General features: G+C 54.0%; 2 protein-coding genes across 2 annotated transcripts in view; both read right to left on the reverse strand.

Annotated features, from left to right (window-relative positions):
- Positions 1–12,587: 12,587 nt before the first annotated feature.
- Positions 12,588–13,356, reverse strand: luzp4 (leucine zipper protein 4). Its single transcript, XM_031902522.1, has one exon. The coding sequence runs from the start codon at positions 13,334–13,336 to the stop codon at positions 12,773–12,775; it is 564 nt and encodes a 187-aa protein (XP_031758382.1). The 5' UTR covers positions 13,337–13,356; the 3' UTR covers positions 12,588–12,772.
- Positions 13,357–14,418: 1,062 nt separating this feature from the next.
- Positions 14,419–20,258, reverse strand: part of epha8 (EPH receptor A8) — a 62,124-nt gene continuing 56,284 nt past the window's right edge. Inside the window, exons 10-17 of the mRNA XM_031902521.1 lie at positions 20,250–20,258; positions 19,986–20,171; positions 17,885–17,946; positions 17,498–17,707; positions 16,929–17,078; positions 16,307–16,497; positions 16,056–16,211; positions 14,419–14,556 (exon numbers count right to left, since the gene is read on the reverse strand). The exon at positions 20,250–20,258 is cut by the window's right edge and continues 117 nt beyond it. Of these exons, the coding sequence (XP_031758381.1) occupies positions 14,442–14,556; positions 16,056–16,211; positions 16,307–16,497; positions 16,929–17,078; positions 17,498–17,707; positions 17,885–17,946; positions 19,986–20,171; positions 20,250–20,258 (1,079 nt within the window). The 3' untranslated portion in view covers positions 14,419–14,441. The remainder of the gene's footprint in view (positions 14,557–16,055; positions 16,212–16,306; positions 16,498–16,928; positions 17,079–17,497; positions 17,708–17,884; positions 17,947–19,985; positions 20,172–20,249) is intronic.

Consider the following 20,258-nt stretch of genomic DNA (forward strand, 5'->3'; position numbering starts at 1 on the left):
CATCCCCCTTGGGCCAGTGGGAGGGGTTTGGGGAACAAGGGGTTAATGTGCTGGCGTTCAGCTGAGGTCAGTGAGTAGCAGCAGGTACTGGGGGGGGCACCCCCGGCTACTCTCTGTGTTGTGCCAACATTGCGTGTAAAGCTTAGTGAGTGCGAGAGGAATAGCGTGTCAACTCGCCCCCAGGGACCCCCTATCGTTCCTTGTTTCCATCTTGCGTGCGTCCCCCCTGCCCCCCTGCACTCTCTTCCCAAACATCATCCATTAGCGGCCCAGTGTGGCAACTCTATTATTGCCTCTAGGAGCATTAACTGCCTCACTGCTGCCCCATAGCAACGCTGGCTCCCTTAGCTGCTTCACTGCTGCTCCATAGCAACGCCGGCTCCCTTAGCTGCCTCACTGCTGCCCCATAGCAACGCCGGCTCCCTTAGCTGCCTCACTGCTGCCCCATAGCAACGCCGGCTCCCTTAGCTGCCTCACTGCTGCCCCATAGCAACGCCGGCTCCCTTAGCTGCCTCACTGCTGCCCCATAGCAACGCCGGCTCCCTTAGCTGCCTCACTGCTGCTCCATAGCAACGCCGGCTCCCTTAGCTGCCTCACTGCTGCCCCATAGCAACACCGGCTCCCTTAGCTGCCTCACTGCTGCCCCATAGCAACACCGGCTCCCTTAGCTGCCTCACTGCTGCCCCATAGCAACGCCGGCTCCCTTAGCTGCCTCACTGCTGCTCCATAGCAACGCCGGCTCCCTTAGCTGCCTCACTGCTGCCCCATAGCAACGCTGGCTCCCTTAACTGCCTCACTGCTGCTCCATAGCAACACCGGCTCCCTTAGCTGCCTCACTGCTGCTCCATAGCAATGCCGGCTCCCTTAGCTGCCTCACTGCTGCTCCATAGCAACGCCGGCTCCCTTAGCTGCCTCACTGCTGCCCCATAGCAACGCCGGCTCCCTTAGTGGCAAATTGCCCAAATGGGGCCCCTGGCACCACTGGGAGTGACCCATAGACATTACAGGGTTAGTGAGGCCCCCCCACCCCAGAGATGTACAGAGACAGGAGACACAATAGGATCTGGGAATTTCCCATGTTCTGCCCTTTGCCGGGGGGTTAAAATCCGCCGAGACCCCCAATCCTTTAACTCATGAAAGAAACATCAGTGTTAATGGAAGGAGAATAAACACTTGGGGCTTCATGAATCCTTTATGGCTCCATATAATGGCAGTGGCCCTTCCTTAGTCATGTGACCGGGCAGTGGCCCTTCCTTAGTCATGTGACCGGGCAGTGGCCCTTCCTTAGTCATGTGACCGGGCAGTGGCCCTTCCTTAGTCATGTGACTGGGCAGTGGCCCTTCCTTAATCATGTGACAGGGCAGTGGCCAGGGATTATAGAGTTAAGAGCCAGGGGCCCCACTCTCTCTCAGGGATTATAGAGTTAAGAGCCAGGGGCCCCACTCTCTCTCAGGGATTATAGAGTTAAGAGCCAGGGGCCCCACTCTCTATCTCAGGGATTATAGAGTTAAGAGCCAGGGGCCCCACTCTCTCTCAGGGATTATAGAGTTAAGAGCCAGGGGCCCCACTCTCTCTCAGGGATTATAGAGTTAAGAGCCAGGGGCCCCACTCTCTCTCAGGGATTATAGAGTTAAGAGCCAGGGGCCCCACTCTCTCTCAGGGATTATAGAGTTAAGAGCCAGGGGCCCCACTCTCTCTCAGGGATTATAGAGTTAGAGCCAGGGGCCCCACTCTCTCTCAGGGATTATAGAGTTAAGAGCCAGGGGCCCCACTCTCTCTCAGGGATTATAGAGTTAAGAGCCAGGGGCCCCACTCTCTCGGGATTATAGAGTTAAGAGCCAGGGCCCCACTCTTCTCAGGGATAGAGTTAAGAGCCAGGGGCCCCACTCTCTCTCAGGGATTGATAGAGTTAAGAGCCAGGGGCCCCACTCTCTCTCAGGGATTATAGAGTTAAGAGCCAGGGGCCCCACTCTCTCTCAGGGATTATAGAGTTAAGAGCCAGGGGCCCCCACTCTCTCTCAGGGATTATAGAGTTAAGAGCCAGGGGCCCCACTCTCTCTCAGGGATTATAGAGTTAAGAGCCAGGGGCCCCACTCTCTCTCAGGGATTATAGAGTTAAGAGCCAGGGGCCCCACTCTCTCTCAGGATTATAGAGTTAAGAGCCAGGGGCCCCACTCTCTCTCAGGGATTATAGAGTTAAGAGCCAGGGGCCCCCACTCTCTCTCAGGGATTATAGAGTTAAGAGCCAGGGGCCCCCACTCTCTCTCAGGGATTATAGAGTTAAGAGCCAGGGGCCCCACTCTCTCTCAGGGATTATAGAGTTAAGAGCCAGGGGCCCCCACTCTCTCTCAGGGATTATAGAGTTTAAGAGCCAGGGGCCCCCACTCTCTCTCAGGGATTATAGAGTTAAGAGCCAGGGCCCCCACTCTCTCTCAGGGATTATAGAGTTAAGAGCCAGGGCCCCCACTCTCTCTCAGGGATTATAGAGTTAAGAGCCAGGGGCCCCCACTCTCTCTCAGGGATTATAGAGTTAAGAGCCAGGGGCCCCCACTCTCTCTCAGGGATTATAGAGTTAAGAGCCAGGGGCCCCCACTCTCTCTCAGGGATTATAGAGTTAAGAGCCAGGGGCCCCACTCTCTATCTCAGGGATTATAGAGTTAAGAGCCAGGGGCCCCCACTCTCTCTCAGGGATTATAGAGTTAAGAGCCAGGGGCCCCCACTCTCTTCTCAGGGATTATAGAGTTAAGAGCCAGGGGCCCCACTCTCTCTCAGGGATTATAGAGTTAAGAGCCAGGGGCCCCACTCTCTCTCAGGGATTATAGAGTTAAGAGCCAGGGGCCCCACTCTCTCTCAGGGATTATAGAGTTAAGAGCCAGGGGCCCCCACTCTCTCTCAGGGATTATAGAGTTAAGAGCCAGGGGCCCCCTCCTCAGGATTATAGAGTTAGAGCAGGGCCCACTCTCTCTCAGGGATTATAGAGTTAAGAGCCAGGGGCCCCCACTCTCTCTCAGGGGATTATAGAGTTAAGAGCCAGGGGCCCCCACTCTCTCTCAGGGATTATAGAATTAAGAGCCAGGGGCCCCACTCTCTCTCAGGGATTATAGAATTAAGAGCCAGGGGCCCCACTCTCTACTCAGGGATTATAGAGTTAAGAGCCAGGGGCCTCCACTCTCATCTCAGGGATTATAGAGTTAAGAGCCAGGGGCCCCCACTCTCTATCTCAGGGATTATAGAGTTAAGAGCCAGGGGCCCCCACTCTCTCTCAGGGATTATAGAGTTAAGAGCCAGGGGCCCCACTCTCTCTCAGGGATTATAGAGTTAAGAGCCAGGGGCCCCACTCTCTCAGGGATTATAGAGTTAAGAGCCAGGGGCCCCCACTCTCTCTCAGGGATTATAGAGTTAAGAGCCAGGGGCCCCCACTCTCTATCTCAGGGATTATAGAGTTAAGAGCCAGGGGCCCCCACTCTCTCTCAGGGATTATAGAGTTAAGAGCCAGGGGCCCCACTCTCTCTCAGGGATTATAGAGTTAAGAGCCAGGGGCCCCACTCTCTCTCAGGGATTATAAGTTAAGAGCCAGGGGCCCCACTCTCTCTCAGGATTATACAGTTAAGAGCCAGGGGCCCCCACTCTCTCTCAGGGATTATAGAGTTAAGAGCCAGGGGCCCCCACTCTCTATCTCAGGGATTATAGAGTTAAGAGCCAGGGGCCCCACTCTCTCTCAGGGATTATAGAGTTAAGAGCCAGGGGCCCCCACTCTCTCTCAGGGATATAGAGTTAAGAAGCCAGGGGCCCCCACTCTCTCTCAGGGATTATAGAGTTAAGAGCCAGGGGCCCCACTCTCTCTCAGGGATTATAGAGTTAAGAGCTAGGGGCCCCACTCTCTCTCAGGGATTATAGAGTTAAAGAGCCAGGGGCCCCACTCTCTCTCAGGGATTATAGAGTTAAGAGCCAGGGGCCCCACTCTCTCTCAGGGATTATAGAGTTAAGAGCCAGGGGCCCCACTCCTCTCTATCCCTTCAAGGGATTATAGAGTTAAGAGCCAGGGGCCCCACTCTCTCTCAGGGATTAATAGAGTTAAGAGCCAGGGGCCCCACTCTCTCTCAGGGATTATAGAGTTAAGAGCCAGGGGCCCCACTCTCTCTCAGGGATTATAGAGTTAAGAGCCAGGGCCCCACTCTCTCTCAGGGATTATAGAGTTAAGAGCCAGGGGCCCCACTCTCTCTCAGGGATTATAGAGTTAAGAGCCAGGGCCCCACTCTTTCTCAGGGATTATAGAGTTAAGAGCCAGGGCCCCACTCTCTCTCAGGGATTATAGAGTTAAGAGCCAGGGGCCCCACTCTCTCTCAGGGATTTATAGAGTTAAGAGCCAGGGGCCCCACTCTCTCTCAGGGAATTAGATTAGAGTTAAGCCAGGGGCCCCACTCTCTTCTCAGGGATTATAGAGTTAAGAGCCAGGGGCCCCACTCTCTCTCAGGGATTATAGAGTTAAGAGCCAGGGGCCCCACTCTCTCTCAGGGATTATAGAGTTAAGAGCCAGGGGCCCCACTCTCTCTCAGGGATTATAGAGTTAAGAGGCCAGGGGCCCCACTTCTCTCAGGGATATAGAGTTAAGAGCCAGGGGCCCCACTCTCTCTCAGGGATTATAGAGTTAAGAGCCAGGGGCCCCCACTCTCTCTCAGGGATTATAGAGTTAAGAGCCAGGGGCCCCCACTCTCTCTCAGGGATTATAGAGTTAAGAGCCAGGGGCCCCCACTCTCTCTCAGGGATTATAGAGTTAAGAGCCCAGGGGCCCCCACTCTCTCTCAGGGATTATAGAGTAAGAGCCAGGGGCCCCCACTCTCTATCTCAGGGATTATAGAGTTAAGAGCCAGGGGCCCCCACTCTCTCTCAGGGATTATAGAGTTAAGAGCCAGGGGCCCCACTCTCTCTCAGGGATTATAGAGTTAAGAGCCAGGGGCCCCACTCTCTCTCAGGGATTATAGAGTTAAGAGCCAGGGGCCCCACTCTCTATCTCAGGGATTATAGAGTTAAGAGCCAGGGGCCTCCACTCTCTCTCAGGGATTATAGAGTTAAGAGCCAGGGGCCCCCACTCTCTATCTCAGGGATTATAGAGTTAAGAGCCAGGGGCCCCCACTCTCTCTCAGGGATTATAGAGTTAAGAGCCAGGGGCCCCACTCTCTCTCAGGGATTATAGAGTTAAGAGCCAGGGGCCCCACTCTCTCTCAGGGATTATAGAGTTAAGAGCCAGGGGCCCCACTCTCTCTCAGGGATTATACAGTTAAGAGCCAGGGGCCCCCACTCTCTCTCAGGGATTATAGAGTTAAGAGCCAGGGGCCCCACTCTCTATCTCAGGGATTATAGAGTTAAGAGCCAGGGGCCCCCACTCTCTCTCAGGGATTATAGAGTTAAGAGCCAGGGGCCCCCACTCTCTCTCAGGGATTATAGAGTAAAGAGCCAGGGGCCCCCACTCTCTCTCAGGGATTATAGAGTTAAGAGCCAGGGGCCCCCACTCTCTATCTCAGGGATTATAGAGTTAAGAGCCAGGGGCCCCACTCTCTCTCAGGGATTATAGAGTTAAGAGCCAGGGGCCCCACTCTCTCTCAGGGATTATAGAGTTAAGAGCCAGGGGCCCCCACTCTCTCTCAGGGATTATAGAGTTAAGAGCCAGGGGCCCCCACTCTTTCTCAGGGATTATAGAGTTAAGAGCCAGGGGCCCCCACTCTCTCTCAGGGATTATAGAGTAAAGAGCCAGGGGCCCCCACTCTCTCTCAGGGATTATAGAGTTAAGAGCCAGGGGCCCCCACTCTCTATCTCAGGGATTATAGAGTTAAGAGCCAGGGGCCCCACTCTCTCTCAGGGATTATAGAGTTAAGAGCCAGGGGCCCCCACTCTCTCTCAGGGATTATAGAGTTAAGAGCCAGGGGCCCCACTCTCTCTCAGGGATTATAGAGTTAAGAGCCAGGGGCCCCACTCTCTCTCAGGGATTATAGAGTTAAGAGCCAGGGGCCCCACTCTCTCTCAGGGATTATAGAGTTAAGAGCCAGGGGCCCCCACTCTCTCTCAGGGATTATAGAGTTAAGAGCCAGGGGCCCCTCTGTATCAGGCACTGAAGGGGTTAAGGGGATCACTGAGCGCAATTATCGATCTGTTTCCATGTTTCCGTGACAGCGCCTGGGTTGGCGGCGGAGGCGGCGGCGGTTGGGACGTGGAGCTTTCATTCTATTCCTGGCAGCCGGAGCCGCTGAGCCGTAATGGCACGTAGGGGGCAGAGGGAGGAGAGCAGCGGGGGAGCTTGTTTGTTGACTTGTAGGTGCAAGGACTGGGCAAGCACATTGGCCCCGGGGGCACCACCGATCCCTGGCACCCTGCTGAGTGGCACCGGCCTCATAGCTGAGAATTAAAGTGGCAGAGCTTAGGGCCCAGGGCCACTGAATGTTGGGGCCACTCCCGCCCCCCAAGGCTTGTCACTATAGCTGAATGACTAAGAAGCCGCTTCTCTGGGCACAAGAGCTGACAATGGGCAGAAGGAAATGAAGTTCCCTCACAAAGCTGCGCCGGCGCGACCCCCACAAACCCCCCATTTTCCCATTGATTAGCGATAATTTGCATTGCCTCTGGCGTCTCTCTGGCACATTTACCCTCAGCCGTGGATACAGGATATTGTGGGAGGAGCATAAAGGGAGCACATGATGCTCATGGGTAATAAATGATTTATAGTGAATATATGGATCGGGCCCGTCCCACCATCCTCTGAGTGTCTATTTGCCTGGGAACTAGGGTCACGGGGCCAAAGGATCTTAATAAGCCCCACCCCCCCGTGAGTAATTCCAACTCTGTGAGGTGTATAATTCCCACCAATCCGCTCAGGATTAGGGTTACTCAGGGTCCAATCTCTTCAATGAGAAAGCAAAGTCTATAGATCTCTGCCAATCAGAATCCTTTAAACTGGAATGGGCAGAGGCGTGGGTCATGGGCACAGGGGTGGGGAATGGGCACAGGGGTGGGAAATGGGCAGAGGCATAGGGAATGGGCAGAGGGGTGGGGAATGGACAGAGGCATGGGGAATGGGCACTCAGGGTCTACTGAGCTATATGAGTATGGGCTATATGAGTACTGGGCTGTATGAATACTGGGCTATATGAGTACTGAGCTACATGAATACTGAGCTATATGAGTACTGGGCTTTATGAATACTGAGCTATATGACTACTGGGCTACATGAGTACTGGGCTACATGAATACTGGGACATATGAATACTGAGCTGTATGAGTACTGGGCTACATGAGTACTGTGCTACATGAATACTGAGCTATATGAGTACTGGGCCATATGAGTAATGGGTCACATCAGTACTGGGCTATATGAATACTGAGATATATGAGTACTGGGCTTTATGAATACTGGGCTACATGAATACTGAGCTATATGAGTACTGTGCCATATGAATACTGAGCTGTATGAGTTCTGGGCTGTATGAATATTGGGCTACATGAGTACTGGGCTACATAAGTACTGGGCTACATGAATACTGAGCTATATGAGTACTGGACCATATGAGTACTGGGCTACATGAGTACTGGGCTACATGAATACTGAGCTATATGAATACTGGGCTGTATGAATAATGGGCTACATGAGTACTGGGCTACATGAATACTGAGCTATATGAGTACTGGGCCATATGAGTACTGGGCTACATGAATACTGAGCTATATGAATACTGGGCTGTATGAATAATGGACTACATGAGTACTGGGCCATATGAGTACTGGGCTACATGAATACTGAGCTATATGAGTACTGGGCCATATGAGTACTGGGCTGTATGAGTACTGGGCTACATGAATACTGAGCTATGTGAATACTGGGCTGTATGATTAATGGGCTACATGAGTACTGGGCCATAGGAGTACTGGGCTACATGAGTACTGGGCTCCTTCAGGATTGGGCTATGGAATTTGTGGTTTGTCTGTACTTACCTAGTGCAGTATTTGGTTCCTGTGGGGAATTTACCCCGTCTGAGGCAAATTGTAGAGGCTGCAGGTTGGGGTTTGTCCCCTAGCTCTGGACCAGCAGGCAATGGGGCAGGACACTTGGGTTAGAGGCTAAATCTGATGGACGTGTATTTGTTCAGGCTCAGCTACTATGTGAGAGTAGAACACAACCCTACAGGGAGCTGAGGGAATGCAGGGAATTTCACATCTTTTGTAGTAAGAAATGACACGATGCCAGTTTGCAACCCCCCCGGGACTGGCACAGGACTGGCCTCATTCCGCTCTCCCTGGGTAAATACATATTTATATGTTTCGCTGAAACAGGAATATCCGTACTAACGGGATTTATTGGAACATCTGCCGTCTGAAGGGAGTCGTGTCCCCCCAAATAATCTCCCCAGTGTTACAGCTTAATCCCAGCCTTACTGGGCACGGGTGGGCAGAGGGGGCACAGGGTAGGTGCTTACACTGGCAGGGGAGCCGCACTACGGCCAGGAAAGGAGGCGGAGACATTAGGAGCCAATAAGAACGAGAGGATATGACTTACTGAATGACCTGCTAATTAGTCAGTGATCAGTCACGGGGGGGGGGGGGGCAGCTATGGGGGGCAGTTATAGCTGAGACAGGATCAACCCAATACCCCATTTGGGCAATCTCTTCTGTTTCTAATGGATTCAGGAAGAACCTAAAGATCAGAACCAGTTCAGTTGGATTTGTGTGATTATTGCCATCCAGGTAAGATAAATATACCCCATACAGGGGCAGATGGGCCTGTGCCCCCCTCTCTATAGTCAAAGGGGGCAGAAGCTGCATTCGGTGAATAGAAACACAATAACAGGGGCAGTAAATCAGCAGTGAGGGAGGCAAAGATAGAAAATGAGGAGCTGATTGCTGCACAGGCTCAGACTGACCCCCAAAGTTATCCAATCAGAACCTTTCCTACATTCTCCCTCTGGTAGTTACTAGAGGGTGAAGCAGACAGGATTATGATTGGTTATTGTGTATTGTGTAGTACACACACACTAACCAGCCAATTACCCAGTTGCTAATACTTACTCGAGTGTTTGCTCCCCTGAGTGGGACTTTCCGTAGGAAATGGAAATAATGAGCTCCCTTGGGCGCCGAGGGGTTATTGTCTGTGATAAATAATTCACTTTCCCTTTAACACTGAGAGAAAAAGGACATTTTGAAGGAATATGTGATATTCTCTCTGTTTTGTATTTAGTTGCCAGTTTGTAGATACGGATCAGAACCCGGGAAATGGACCAGACTTGGCTTATAGCGGCACCCACTATCCTCAGGGTCCTCAAGCAAAGGGGGTCCCTTGGCTCTGGTGCTGATATGGGGGGGGCAATACAGCGTTGGTACTAACAATTCTGCCCCCCCCAGGCCCGTTGGGTTGGGAGTATAATAGGCAATGGAACTGGTGCCACACACACGTATATGGGTCGGTACAATGTGCGTTTGTGTTCAGTCTCCTCGCTAGAGACCCCCCCCATTGGGAAATATAAATTCAGTTGAGATTTCCAGTTAAACTAATCCCTGATACGTCGCGGGGGTTCCGGGGTGCGTAATTACACCCCCTTATTAGACAGTCGCCAAATAACAATTTGTCTCCTAGATAAGAAGGTCCCTTTGTGTCTAATCCCTCAATTGGCCGAACGATTACTTGTCCTTAATCTGCCGGATCCGCCTCCTCCGGCGCCGCAGGCCCATTGGGCTTGTTTGCATGAAATGAGAAGAATAAATGGGGTTTCGGCTGATTCGCTTCCCTCGTTCATCTCATTGCGCCTCAGGAGCCGCGTTATCTTCCCACAATCAGTGCAGCGACGGAACCAACAGAACCGCAAGAGGAGAACGTATGGGTTCCATAATGAGAATTTATAAACCCAACAAGCAATTTCCCCTAATCCAGAAATGGTAAATATGTGGCCCCAGAGAAGTGGCCCTGGGAAACAGGGTCTTATTCATGGGCCCCAATGATGCCTTCAGCTGGGCCCCTCAGCCTGACACCCCCTTACCCCCCAGTAGGGACGAATGTTCCCCTGTACTATGGGCCCCAATGATGCCTTCAGCTGGGCCCCTCAGCCTGACACCCCCTTACCCCCCAGTAGGGACGAATGTTCCCCTGTACTATGGGCCCCAATGATGCCTTCAGCTGGGCCCCTCAGCCTGACACCCCCTTACCCCCCAGTAGGGTTGAACGTTTCCCTGTACCATGGGCCCCAATGATGCCTTCAGCTGGGCCCCTCAGCCTGACACCCCCTTACCCCCCAGTAGGGTTGAATGTTCCCCTGTACCATGGGCCCCAATGATGCCTTCAGCTGGGCCCCTCAACCTTGGGGCCCTAAGTGCCTCCCTTCTTGTTATCTCTCCGCCTCCTTGCATCAAGCCCCTCCCATTCCCTCCTCCCATGTAACCAGATCAGACGTGAGACCCCCCCATGTGCCCCCAGAGGAAGAGTGAGGGCCCATCGCTGACATACTAACTGCCCCTCTCCCCCTAAGGGCAGCATACTCAGACCCAACGGGGCCACGGGGCCACGCAGAACCCAAGGAAATTCCCCCAATGACACAACTGAGAATTTCTTACAAAATCTGAGAATTTTATTGCTGAATTGAACTGGAAACACAAGATCCGCAAAATAAACAGATAAACAACCGACAATCATTTGAGCTTTAATAGTGCATGGCATCGGGTTCCGCGGGGGCGGGGTTACAGGATTGGGCTCTGCAGGAAGAGGCCCCCTAGAAACAAGGCTGTCCAACCAGGAAGCCCCAGTGGTTATTTACCTACAACTCCCAGTGTCCCTCGGCAGCCGTGACTGGGGGGCCCCAGGCCTGGTCGACTTCTGCCTGGGAATGACTCCCAGAACTGCCGCTGGAAGGGCCCCATAACCAGCGCTTGCCCCGGCCCAACTGGGGGCAGGTGTTGCCTAGCAACTTGCACCCCAGTGATTCCACCTTTTGTTCTCCTTTAAGATAAAGGGGCTGGTATTAGATATTCCCTTTAACTACAGGGGCCAGTGGCCCTTGGACTGCGTCTCCCAGAGTCCAACCCCCGTCTATGGCTGAACCTGTGGCCCCCGGGGAATAAGCCCCTTTGTGCGGGAAGACTTGGTATTGCCTTGTGGGAAAACCCCATGGGAATATCGCTTTATGGCTGGGATAATAAACAGGGTGTATATCGGGGCCCCGGGGCCAACATGGCATTTGCCCTCACTGTGGGTAGGTGCCCCCTGGCATCACCTGACATTGGCCCCTAAATCACAGAATTCTGTGCATGGAAATGTTTGAGCGGTGACTTATATTGTTGTGAGGGGGGCACAATGTGACTGGGGGGGCATCATGTGATCTGGGGGCACATTGTGACTGGGGGGGCATAGTGTGATTAGGGGGCACAATGTGACTGGGGGGGCATAATGTGATCTGGGGGCACATTGTGACTGGGGGGGCATAGTGTGATTAGGGGGCACAATGTGACTGGGGGGGCATCATATGATCTGGGGGCACATTGTGACTGGGGGGGCATAGTGTGATTAGGGGGCACAATGTGACTGGGGGGCATCATATGATCTGGGGGCACATTGTGACTGGGGGGGCATAGTGTGATTAGGGGGCACAATGTGACTGGGGGGGCATAATGTGATCTGGGGGCACATTGTGACTGGGGGGGCATAGTGTGATTAGGGGGCACAATGTGACTGGGGGGGCATCATGTGATCTGGGGGCACATTGTGACTGGGGGGGCATAGTGTGATTAGGGGGCACAATGTGACTAGGGGGGCATAATGTGATTAGGGGGCACAATGTGACTGGGGGGGCATAGTGTGATCTGGGGGCACATTGTGCCTGGGGGGGCATAGTGTGATTAGGGGGCACAATGTGACTAGGGGGGCATAATGTGATCTGGGGGCACATTGTGCCTGGGGGGGCATAGTGTGATTAGGGGGCACAATGTGACTAGGGGGGCATAATGTGATCTGGGGGCACATTGTGCCTGGGGGGGCATAGTGTGATTAGCGGGCACAATGTGACTGGGGGGGCATAGTGTGATTAGGGGGCACAATGTGACTGGGGGGGCATAGTGAGATCTGGGGGCATAGTGTGATTAGGGGGCACAATGTGACTGGGGGGCATAATATGATTGGGGAACAATGTGACTGGGGGACACAATGTGACTGGGGGGGCATAATGTGATCTGGGGGCATAGTGTGATTAGGGGGCACAATGTGACTGGGGGGCATAATATGATTGGGGAACAATGTGACTGGGGGGCATAATATAATTGGGGAACAATGTGACTGGGGGGCACAATGTGATAAGGGGGTATAATATAATTGGGGCACAATGTGACTGGGGGGCACAATGTGACTCTGGGGGTGTAATGTGGTCGGGGCAGAAAGTCTGGGAAATGGTGGGAGAACTGTGGCCCCAGGCTGGAGGGAACAGGTCAGTATCCGGGGCCAATATAATTTACCCCTCATTGTGCAAATAAGGAATATTCCCCAATAAATACCCCCATATAAACCTTTATCTCTCCATCTTATATTCCTATTAACCATAATAAGGCTGCGGCTCAGCCCCCCCCCCCCCCCCGGCTAAAACTACCCCAAGTGTAAACACAGTAATAGCTGCCCCATGTCATAGACATAATGCCCCTTACACAACTGCCCCTGAGAATAACCCAGAGCTGTGGCAAATCTGAAACAAAAATCCCATTATAATTAACCCCTCATTGTCCTGCCCTGCAAAAACATTTGTTTGTCTCCTTCTATTTAATATGTCAGTGAAGGAAAAGTCTCAGACTGGCAGGTATTGCCCTCAGACTGGAACGTATTGCCCTCAGACTGGAACGTATTGCCCTCAGACTGGAACGTATTGCCCTCAGACTGGAACGTATTGCCCTCACACTGGCAGGTATTGCCCTCAGACTGGAACGTATTGCCCTCAGACTGGAACGTATTGCCCTCACACTGGCAGGTATTGCCCTCAGACTGGAACGTATTGCCCACAGACTGGCAGGTATTGCCCTCAGACTGGAACGTATTGCTCTCAGACTGGCAGGTATTGCCCTCAGACTGGCAGGTATTGCCCTCAGACTGGAACGTATTGCCCTCAGACTGGAACGTATTGCCCTCAGACTGGAACGTATTGCTCTCAGACTGGCAGGTATTGCCCTCACACTGGCAGGTATTGCCCTCAGACTGGAACGTATTGCCCTCAGACTGGAACATACTGCCCTCAGACTGGAATGTACTGCCCTCAGACTGGCAGGTCTTGCCCTCAGACTGGAACGTACTGCCCTCAGACTGGCAGGTCTTGCCCTCAGACTGGAACATACTGCCGTCAGACTGGCAGGTCTTGCCCTCAGACTGGAACGTACTGCCCTCAGACTGGCAGGTCTTGCCCTCAGACTGGAACGTACTGCCCTCAGACTGGAAAGTATTGCCCTCAGACTGGCAGATTTAGCCCTCAGGTTGGCAGCTCTTGCCCTCAGACAGGAACGTACTGCCCTCAGACTGGATGGTCTTGCCCTTGGATGCCAGTGGGGAGATGGGAATTAGACTTTTGGGTACTGACCCACAAGCTCCTCCATCAGAACCATTACTGTAGAGCAAGACAGTTAGAGGTTCTGCCCCATCACTACCCTTGGGAGGGGAATAAGGGGCAGATTTATCCCATTTTCCCAACTGATTTAATCTTTCTGTGGTCTAAAGATCCAAGTGACGGGCCCAGAGCCTCCCTTTATTTGCCCCTGGCTGGTGTGTACCGTGATATAACTGCCCCTTTTGTTACTCAGTAGGTTATTCCATCTGAATTCACCCCAACACCCCCCAGTAGCCCCAGAACTGCAGTTCCCACAACTCCCCATGGAGGCAGACTGGGCACAAACTGAGCACTGATATAAACCCCGCCCATTAACCCACGCAATCCCAATGCATTTGTACTTTCCCAGGGGCCCCTCACAGACTGCTGACTGTAATGGAAGAGGTGCAGATCTGGCTGTGGGCCCCGCGGGGCCAATGTGGTGGATTTCCATGGGACATTCTGTCAGCCCCGTAGGGGGCAGTTACGCCTGGAACCCCCCCACCATGATCATATGAATTACCCTGTAACCGGTAGAGACTGAGAGGCACGCGGACAGAAATGAGGTGACAGTGTCCAGTTAGCACCATGGTGTCACTCACTATAGCAGCAGGAAGCACCCGAGGGGCCCCCAAATGTTCCTCTATTGGATGTAAACAATCATTGGCAGAAGGAGGTCCCGGGGGGGGGCAGGACACACAGACAAGGAGATCAGGAGTAGGAACAGAACAAACCTCGGACCACTTCAGCCAAGATGGCGTCCCCATGGCCTGTATGGACTCAACCTCAGCGACCATCTCCAGTTGTGCCCAAAGCCCCTTCAGGCCTCCTTCCTTGGCTCCACCTACAAGCCCCCCATCACAGGTGCATCCGGGGCCCCAGGGTATTGATGAGTTGCGCTCTCATGATCTGGATACTGGTGAGGATCTTCTTCTGGTGCCCAACGAGAGAGATGCCCAGCTGCCGGATGTCTCTGTTGGAAGACAGAGAGAAACTCAATGGCCCATCATGGGTTTGGTGCCGACATGAGGTAGAATGACTGGCAGGGGTCAGTGTGGCACACAGACTGGTAGGGCTCAGCATGGCACACAGACTGGTAGGGGTCAGCGTGGCCCACAGACTGGTAGGGATCAGCATGGAACACAGACTGGTAGGGGTCAGCATGGCACACAGACTGGTAGGGATCAGCATGGAACACAGACTGGTAGGGGTCAGCGTGGCACACAGACTGGTAGGGGTCAGCATGGCACACAGACTGGTAGGGGTCAGCGTGGCACACAGACTGGTAGGGGTCAGCGTGGCACACAGACTGGTAGTGGTCAGCATGGCCCACAGACTGGTAGGGGTCAGCATGGCACACAGACTGGTAGGGATCAGCGTGGCACACAGACTGGCAGGGGTCAGCGTGGCCCACAGACTGGTAGGGGTCAGCATGGCACACAGACTCGTAGGGGTCAGCATGGCACACAGACTGGTAGGGGTCAGCATGGCACACAGACTGGTAGGGATCAGCGTGGCACATAGACTGGTAGGGGTCAGCGTGGCACAGACTGGCAGGGGTCAGCATGGCACACAGACTGGTAGGGGTCAGCGTGGCACACAGACTGGTAGGGGTCAGCATGGCACACAGACTGGTAGGGGACAGCATGGCACACAGACTGGTAGGGGTCAGCGTGGCACACAGACTGGCAGGGGTCAGCGTGGCACACAGACTGGCAGGGGTCAGCATGGCACACAGACTGGCAGGGATCAGCGTGGCACATAGACTGGCAGGGGTCAGCGTGGCACACAGACTGGTAAGGATCAGCGTGGCACACAGACTGGCAGGGATCAGCGTGGCACACAGACTGGCAGGGATCAGCGTGGCACACAGAATGGCAGGGGTCAGCGTGGCACACAGACTGGTAGGGGTCAGCGTGGCACACAGACTGGTAGGGGTCAGCATGGCACACAGAATGGCAGGGGTCAGCGTGGCACACAGACTGGCAGGGGTCAGCATGGCACACAGACTGGTAGGGGTCAGCGTGGCACACAGACTGGCAGGGATCAGCGTGGCACACAGACTGGCAGGGATCAGCGTGGCACACAGAATGGCAGGGGTCAGCGTGGCACACAGACTGGTAGGGGTCAGCGTGGCACACAGACTGGTAGGGGTCAGCATGGCACACAGCACAGGGGAAATGCTTGTATACAAATGGGCACCTCCAAGCTACGTGGCACCATTGTCTGTAAGGAGCCACTGAGCACTATGCCATTTTGCTATGAGGTCCCCTTTCTCGGGCACCAATGCCAAATGGAACCAACCAAGGCAAGGACCCCAATCTCTCAATGTTACTTCAGCAAAGGAACACTGAGCCCCCCTCAATCCCAGACTCAGTGCCCAAATACCCCCTGATCCTGAGTCTTGCCCCTTGGAAAGGTAGGTAGGGCAGAGACTAATGCCATCAGGGTACAGACAAAGAGAAGACGTACTCTATGTTCATTCTCATGACCAGTCCCAGGGAGGAGTATCCACCCATCAGAAAGTTCTCCTTGTATCGTCCCATCTTTATGGAGTCCAACCAGGCATCCACGCTGGCACAGCTAGATACGTCAAGGTGCCCTCTGTCCAACCGCGGGTGGGTGAATCTATGGGGGATAAACCAAGTCTGTGAGTGCAGATCCATTCCCTGTACTTTCCCTTTATTACAATGCCGAGAATGTTCCAGAATGGGGGCACCTACCTGCTGACAGTAGCACTAGCCTTGAGGTTCTCCGGATTCCGCAGGAAATTATCTAGAACGCTGACGATGAGGGAGAATCGAGGCCGCTCGTTCCGGTCCCTCTGCCAGCAATCCAGCATGAGTTGGTGCAACGCCGCGGGGCAGCCCATGGGGGCAGGGAGCCGGTACCCCTCCTCCACCGAATTTATCACCTACAGTAAGATCTCAGAACATCACTTTGTGGCCCATAGTTCTACACTGGTCATGTGATACTATTCCAGGTACATCATTGGCCCCAAGTCCTTCCATGGAAACAAACCTATCTAGGGTATCTGCTGTTGATATTGTGGGTCCCAAGGACTAAACCAGATGTTCCATGGAACTTCCTTAGTTACCCATAGCAACCAATCAGCAATTAGTGTTGATCACCGGACTAAACGGTCCAACACCTAAAGCCGTAACTGCCTCGGGATCATACAATACAAACGAATGGAAGACATAGAACATGTAGTGTTAAGGAAATGAACCCCCAATAATCAGGAATGGGGGTCAACTTGATTTGCCGCACAACAAAAAATTGTCAAAAAAATGACGCGGGCAGGTACCAGGTGTAGAGAAGCCCCGCCCCCAGTATGATACCTACATCTCGGTTGGTCATGTTCCAGTATGGCCGCTCCCCGTACGCTAGCACCTCCCACATGACTATCCCAAAGCTCCACACGTCACTGGCCGAGGAGAACTTGCGGTAAGTGATGGCTTCAGGCGCCGTCCAACGGATGGGAATTTTGCCCCCCTAGGTGTAAGAAAGTGACAGAATTATACACAAAGGGCAACATGTAACCCACCCTACTGGTACCTACCTGCCCAGCCTGCTGGTTAGTATACACATATTAAGCTCCACCCCACTCCAACAGCCATGGAAACACATATCAAGCTCCACCCCACTCCAACAGCCATGGAAACACATATCAAGCTCCACCCCACTCCAACAGCCATGGAAACACATATCAAGCTCCGCCCCACTCCAACAGCCATGGAAACCCATATCAAGCTCCACCCCACTCCAACAGACATGGAAGCCATTCCCTTCCCCCCCATATGATGTTTTGCTTATGCTATTTTTTTCCTTTAATCCTGACGGACTGTATATATGGAATATGCAGAAAGGGTGTTTATGACACGTGTGACTCCGCCCCCAGCGTATGATGGTACCGTAGTCGTATAAGCAGCGTCAGGGTCATCCTCCAAAATACGCGAGAGGCCAAAGTCGGAGACTTTGCAGACCATGTTATTGTTGACCAGGATGTTGCGGGCAGCCAGATCTCGATGGATGTAGCCCAGGTCAGAGAGGTACTTCATGCCCGCAGAAATGCCCCTCAGCATGCCCACCAGCTGAATTATGTTGAACTGCCCATCCCGACTCTGAAATATTCAAGAGAGAGTCATTATTCTCTGGGGAAACTGGGAGTATAGTTCCCAGGGGGTGTGGGGGTGATAGGTTGGGTCCCATCTGCTATCATGAATTGAAAGACCCAGTGCAGCTTAGACTCATGGGAGATGTAGTTCATTGTATAAGCCTATAGCGATATCTGTTCCTACCTTAAGGAAGGAATCCAGAGATCCATTCTCCATATATTCCGTTACAATCATGGTTAGTTTGCCTGCAGAACACAAGAAACAACAAATCAATTCATTATTCAACATTTATGGTCTGATGGCACCGATGGAATGAAGAACACTGGGACTTCTCCTGAAAACTGGGACCTCTCCTACATGCCTGGACCTCTCCTGGATGCTGAGACCTGTCCTGGGCACTGGGACCTCTCCTGGACACTGGGACCTCTCCAAGATGCCTGGACCTCTCCAAGATGCCTGGACCTCTCCTGGACACTGGGACCTCTCCTAGATGCCTGGACCTCTCCTGGACACTGGGGCCTCTCCTAGATGCCTGGACCTCTCCTTGACACTGGGGCCTCTCCTAGATGCCTGGACCTCTCCAGGATGTTAAGACCTCTCCTGGACACTGGGACCTCTCCTGGATGCTGAGACCTCTCCTGCACACTGGGGCCTCTCCTAGATGCCTGGACCTCTCCTGCACACTGGGGACCTCTCCAAGATGCCTGGACCTCTCCAGCACACTGGGACCTGTCCTAGATGCCTGGACCCCTCCTGGACACTGGGACCTCTCCTAGATGCCTGGACCTCTCCTGGACACTGGGACCCCTCCTAGATGACTGGACCTCTCCAGCACACTGGGGCCTCTCCTAGATGCCTGGACCTCTCCTGGACACTGAGACACTCCTGCACACTGGGGTGTCTCCTGGATGCTGAGACCTCTCCTGGACACTGGGGCCTCTCCTAGATGCCTGGACAACTCCTGGACACTGGGGCCCCTCCTAGATGACTGGACCTCTCCAGCACACTGGGGCCTCTCCTAGATGCCTGGACCTCTCCTGGACACTGGGGCCCCTCCTAGATGACTGGACCTCTCCAGCACACTGGGGCCTCTCCTAGATGCCTGGACCTCTCCTGGACGCTGAGACACTCCTGCACACTGGGGCCTCTCCTGGATGCTGAGACCTCTCCTGGACGCTGAGACCTCTCCTGGACACTGGGACCTCTCCTGGACACTGGGGCCTCTCCTAGATGCCTGGACAACTCCTGCACACTGGGGCCTCTCCTAGATGCCTGGACAACTCCTGCACACTGGGGCCTCTCCTAGATGCCTGAGCAACTCCTGCACACTGGGGCCTCTCCTGGATGCTGAGACCTCTCCTGGACGCTGAGACACTCCTGCACACTGGGGCCTCTCCTGGATGCTGAGACCTCTCCTGGACACTGGGACCTCTCCTGGACACTGGGACCTCTCCTGGACACTGGGGCCTCTCCTGGACACTGGGGCCTCTCCTAGATGCCTGGACAACTCCTGCACACTGGGGCCTCTCCTAGTTGCCTGGACCTCTCCTGGACACTGGGACCTCTCCTGGATGCTGAGACCTCTCCTGCACACTGGTGCCTCTCCTAGATGCCTGGACCTCTCCTGCACACTGGGACCTCTCCTGAAAACTGGGGTCTCTCCTAGATGCCTGGACCTCTCCTGGACGCTGAAATCTCTCCTGGACACTGGGGCCTGTCCTGGACACTGGGGCCTCTTCTGAAAAATGGGGCCTCTCCTAAATGCCTGGACCTCTCCTGCACACTGGGACCTCTCCCGGATACATGGACCTCTCCTAGATGGCTGGACCTCTCCTACACACTGGGACCCCTCTTGGACACTGGGGTCTCGCCTAGATGGCTGGACCTTTCCTGCACACTGGGACCTCTCCTGGACACTGGGGCCTCTCCTAGATGCCTGGACCTCTCCTGGAGACTGGGGCCTCTCCTGGAGACTGGGGCCTCTCCTAGATGCCTGGAGCTCTCCTGCACACTGGGGCCTCTCCTAGATGCCTGGACCTCTCTTGGAGACTGGGGCCTCTCCTAGATGCCTGGACCTCTCCTGGAGACTGGGGCTTCTCCTAGATGCCTGGACCTCTCCTGGAGACTGGGGCTTCTCCTAGATGCCTGGAGCTCTCCTGCACACTGGGGCCTCTCCTAGATGCCTGGAGCTCTCCTGCACACTGGGGCCTCTCCTAGATGCCTGGACCTCTCCAGGACACTGGGACATTTGGGGCATCATGTGGAGACATTGGTGGAGACTTACTGCGTGTCACTACCCCCTCCAGGCGAATGATATTGGGATGGTCAAACTGCGCCATGATGCTGGCCTCGCTGAGGAAGTCACGCCTTTGCTTCTCGCTGTAACCGGCTTTCAGGGTCTTGATGGCGACTGGGATTTCCCGCTTGCCTGGCACCTTCAGGCGCCCATAACAAACCTCCCCGAACTCTCCTGCCGGGAGAAGAAGATGAGGCACAAGATGCACAGTCTGATCTACCTGAGACCCATAGGGAACATAGCGGCACCCACCTGATCCGA

Source organism: Xenopus tropicalis, chromosome 5, assembly GCF_000004195.4.
Source record: "Xenopus tropicalis strain Nigerian chromosome 5, UCB_Xtro_10.0, whole genome shotgun sequence".
Taxonomy (NCBI): domain Eukaryota; kingdom Metazoa; phylum Chordata; class Amphibia; order Anura; family Pipidae; genus Xenopus; species Xenopus tropicalis.

Coding starts and splice junctions, on each gene's coding strand:
- luzp4 (XM_031902522.1), bottom strand. CDS start 13,336: ATGTTCCAGTCTGAGGGCAAGACCTGCCAGTCTGAGGGCAGTACGTTC.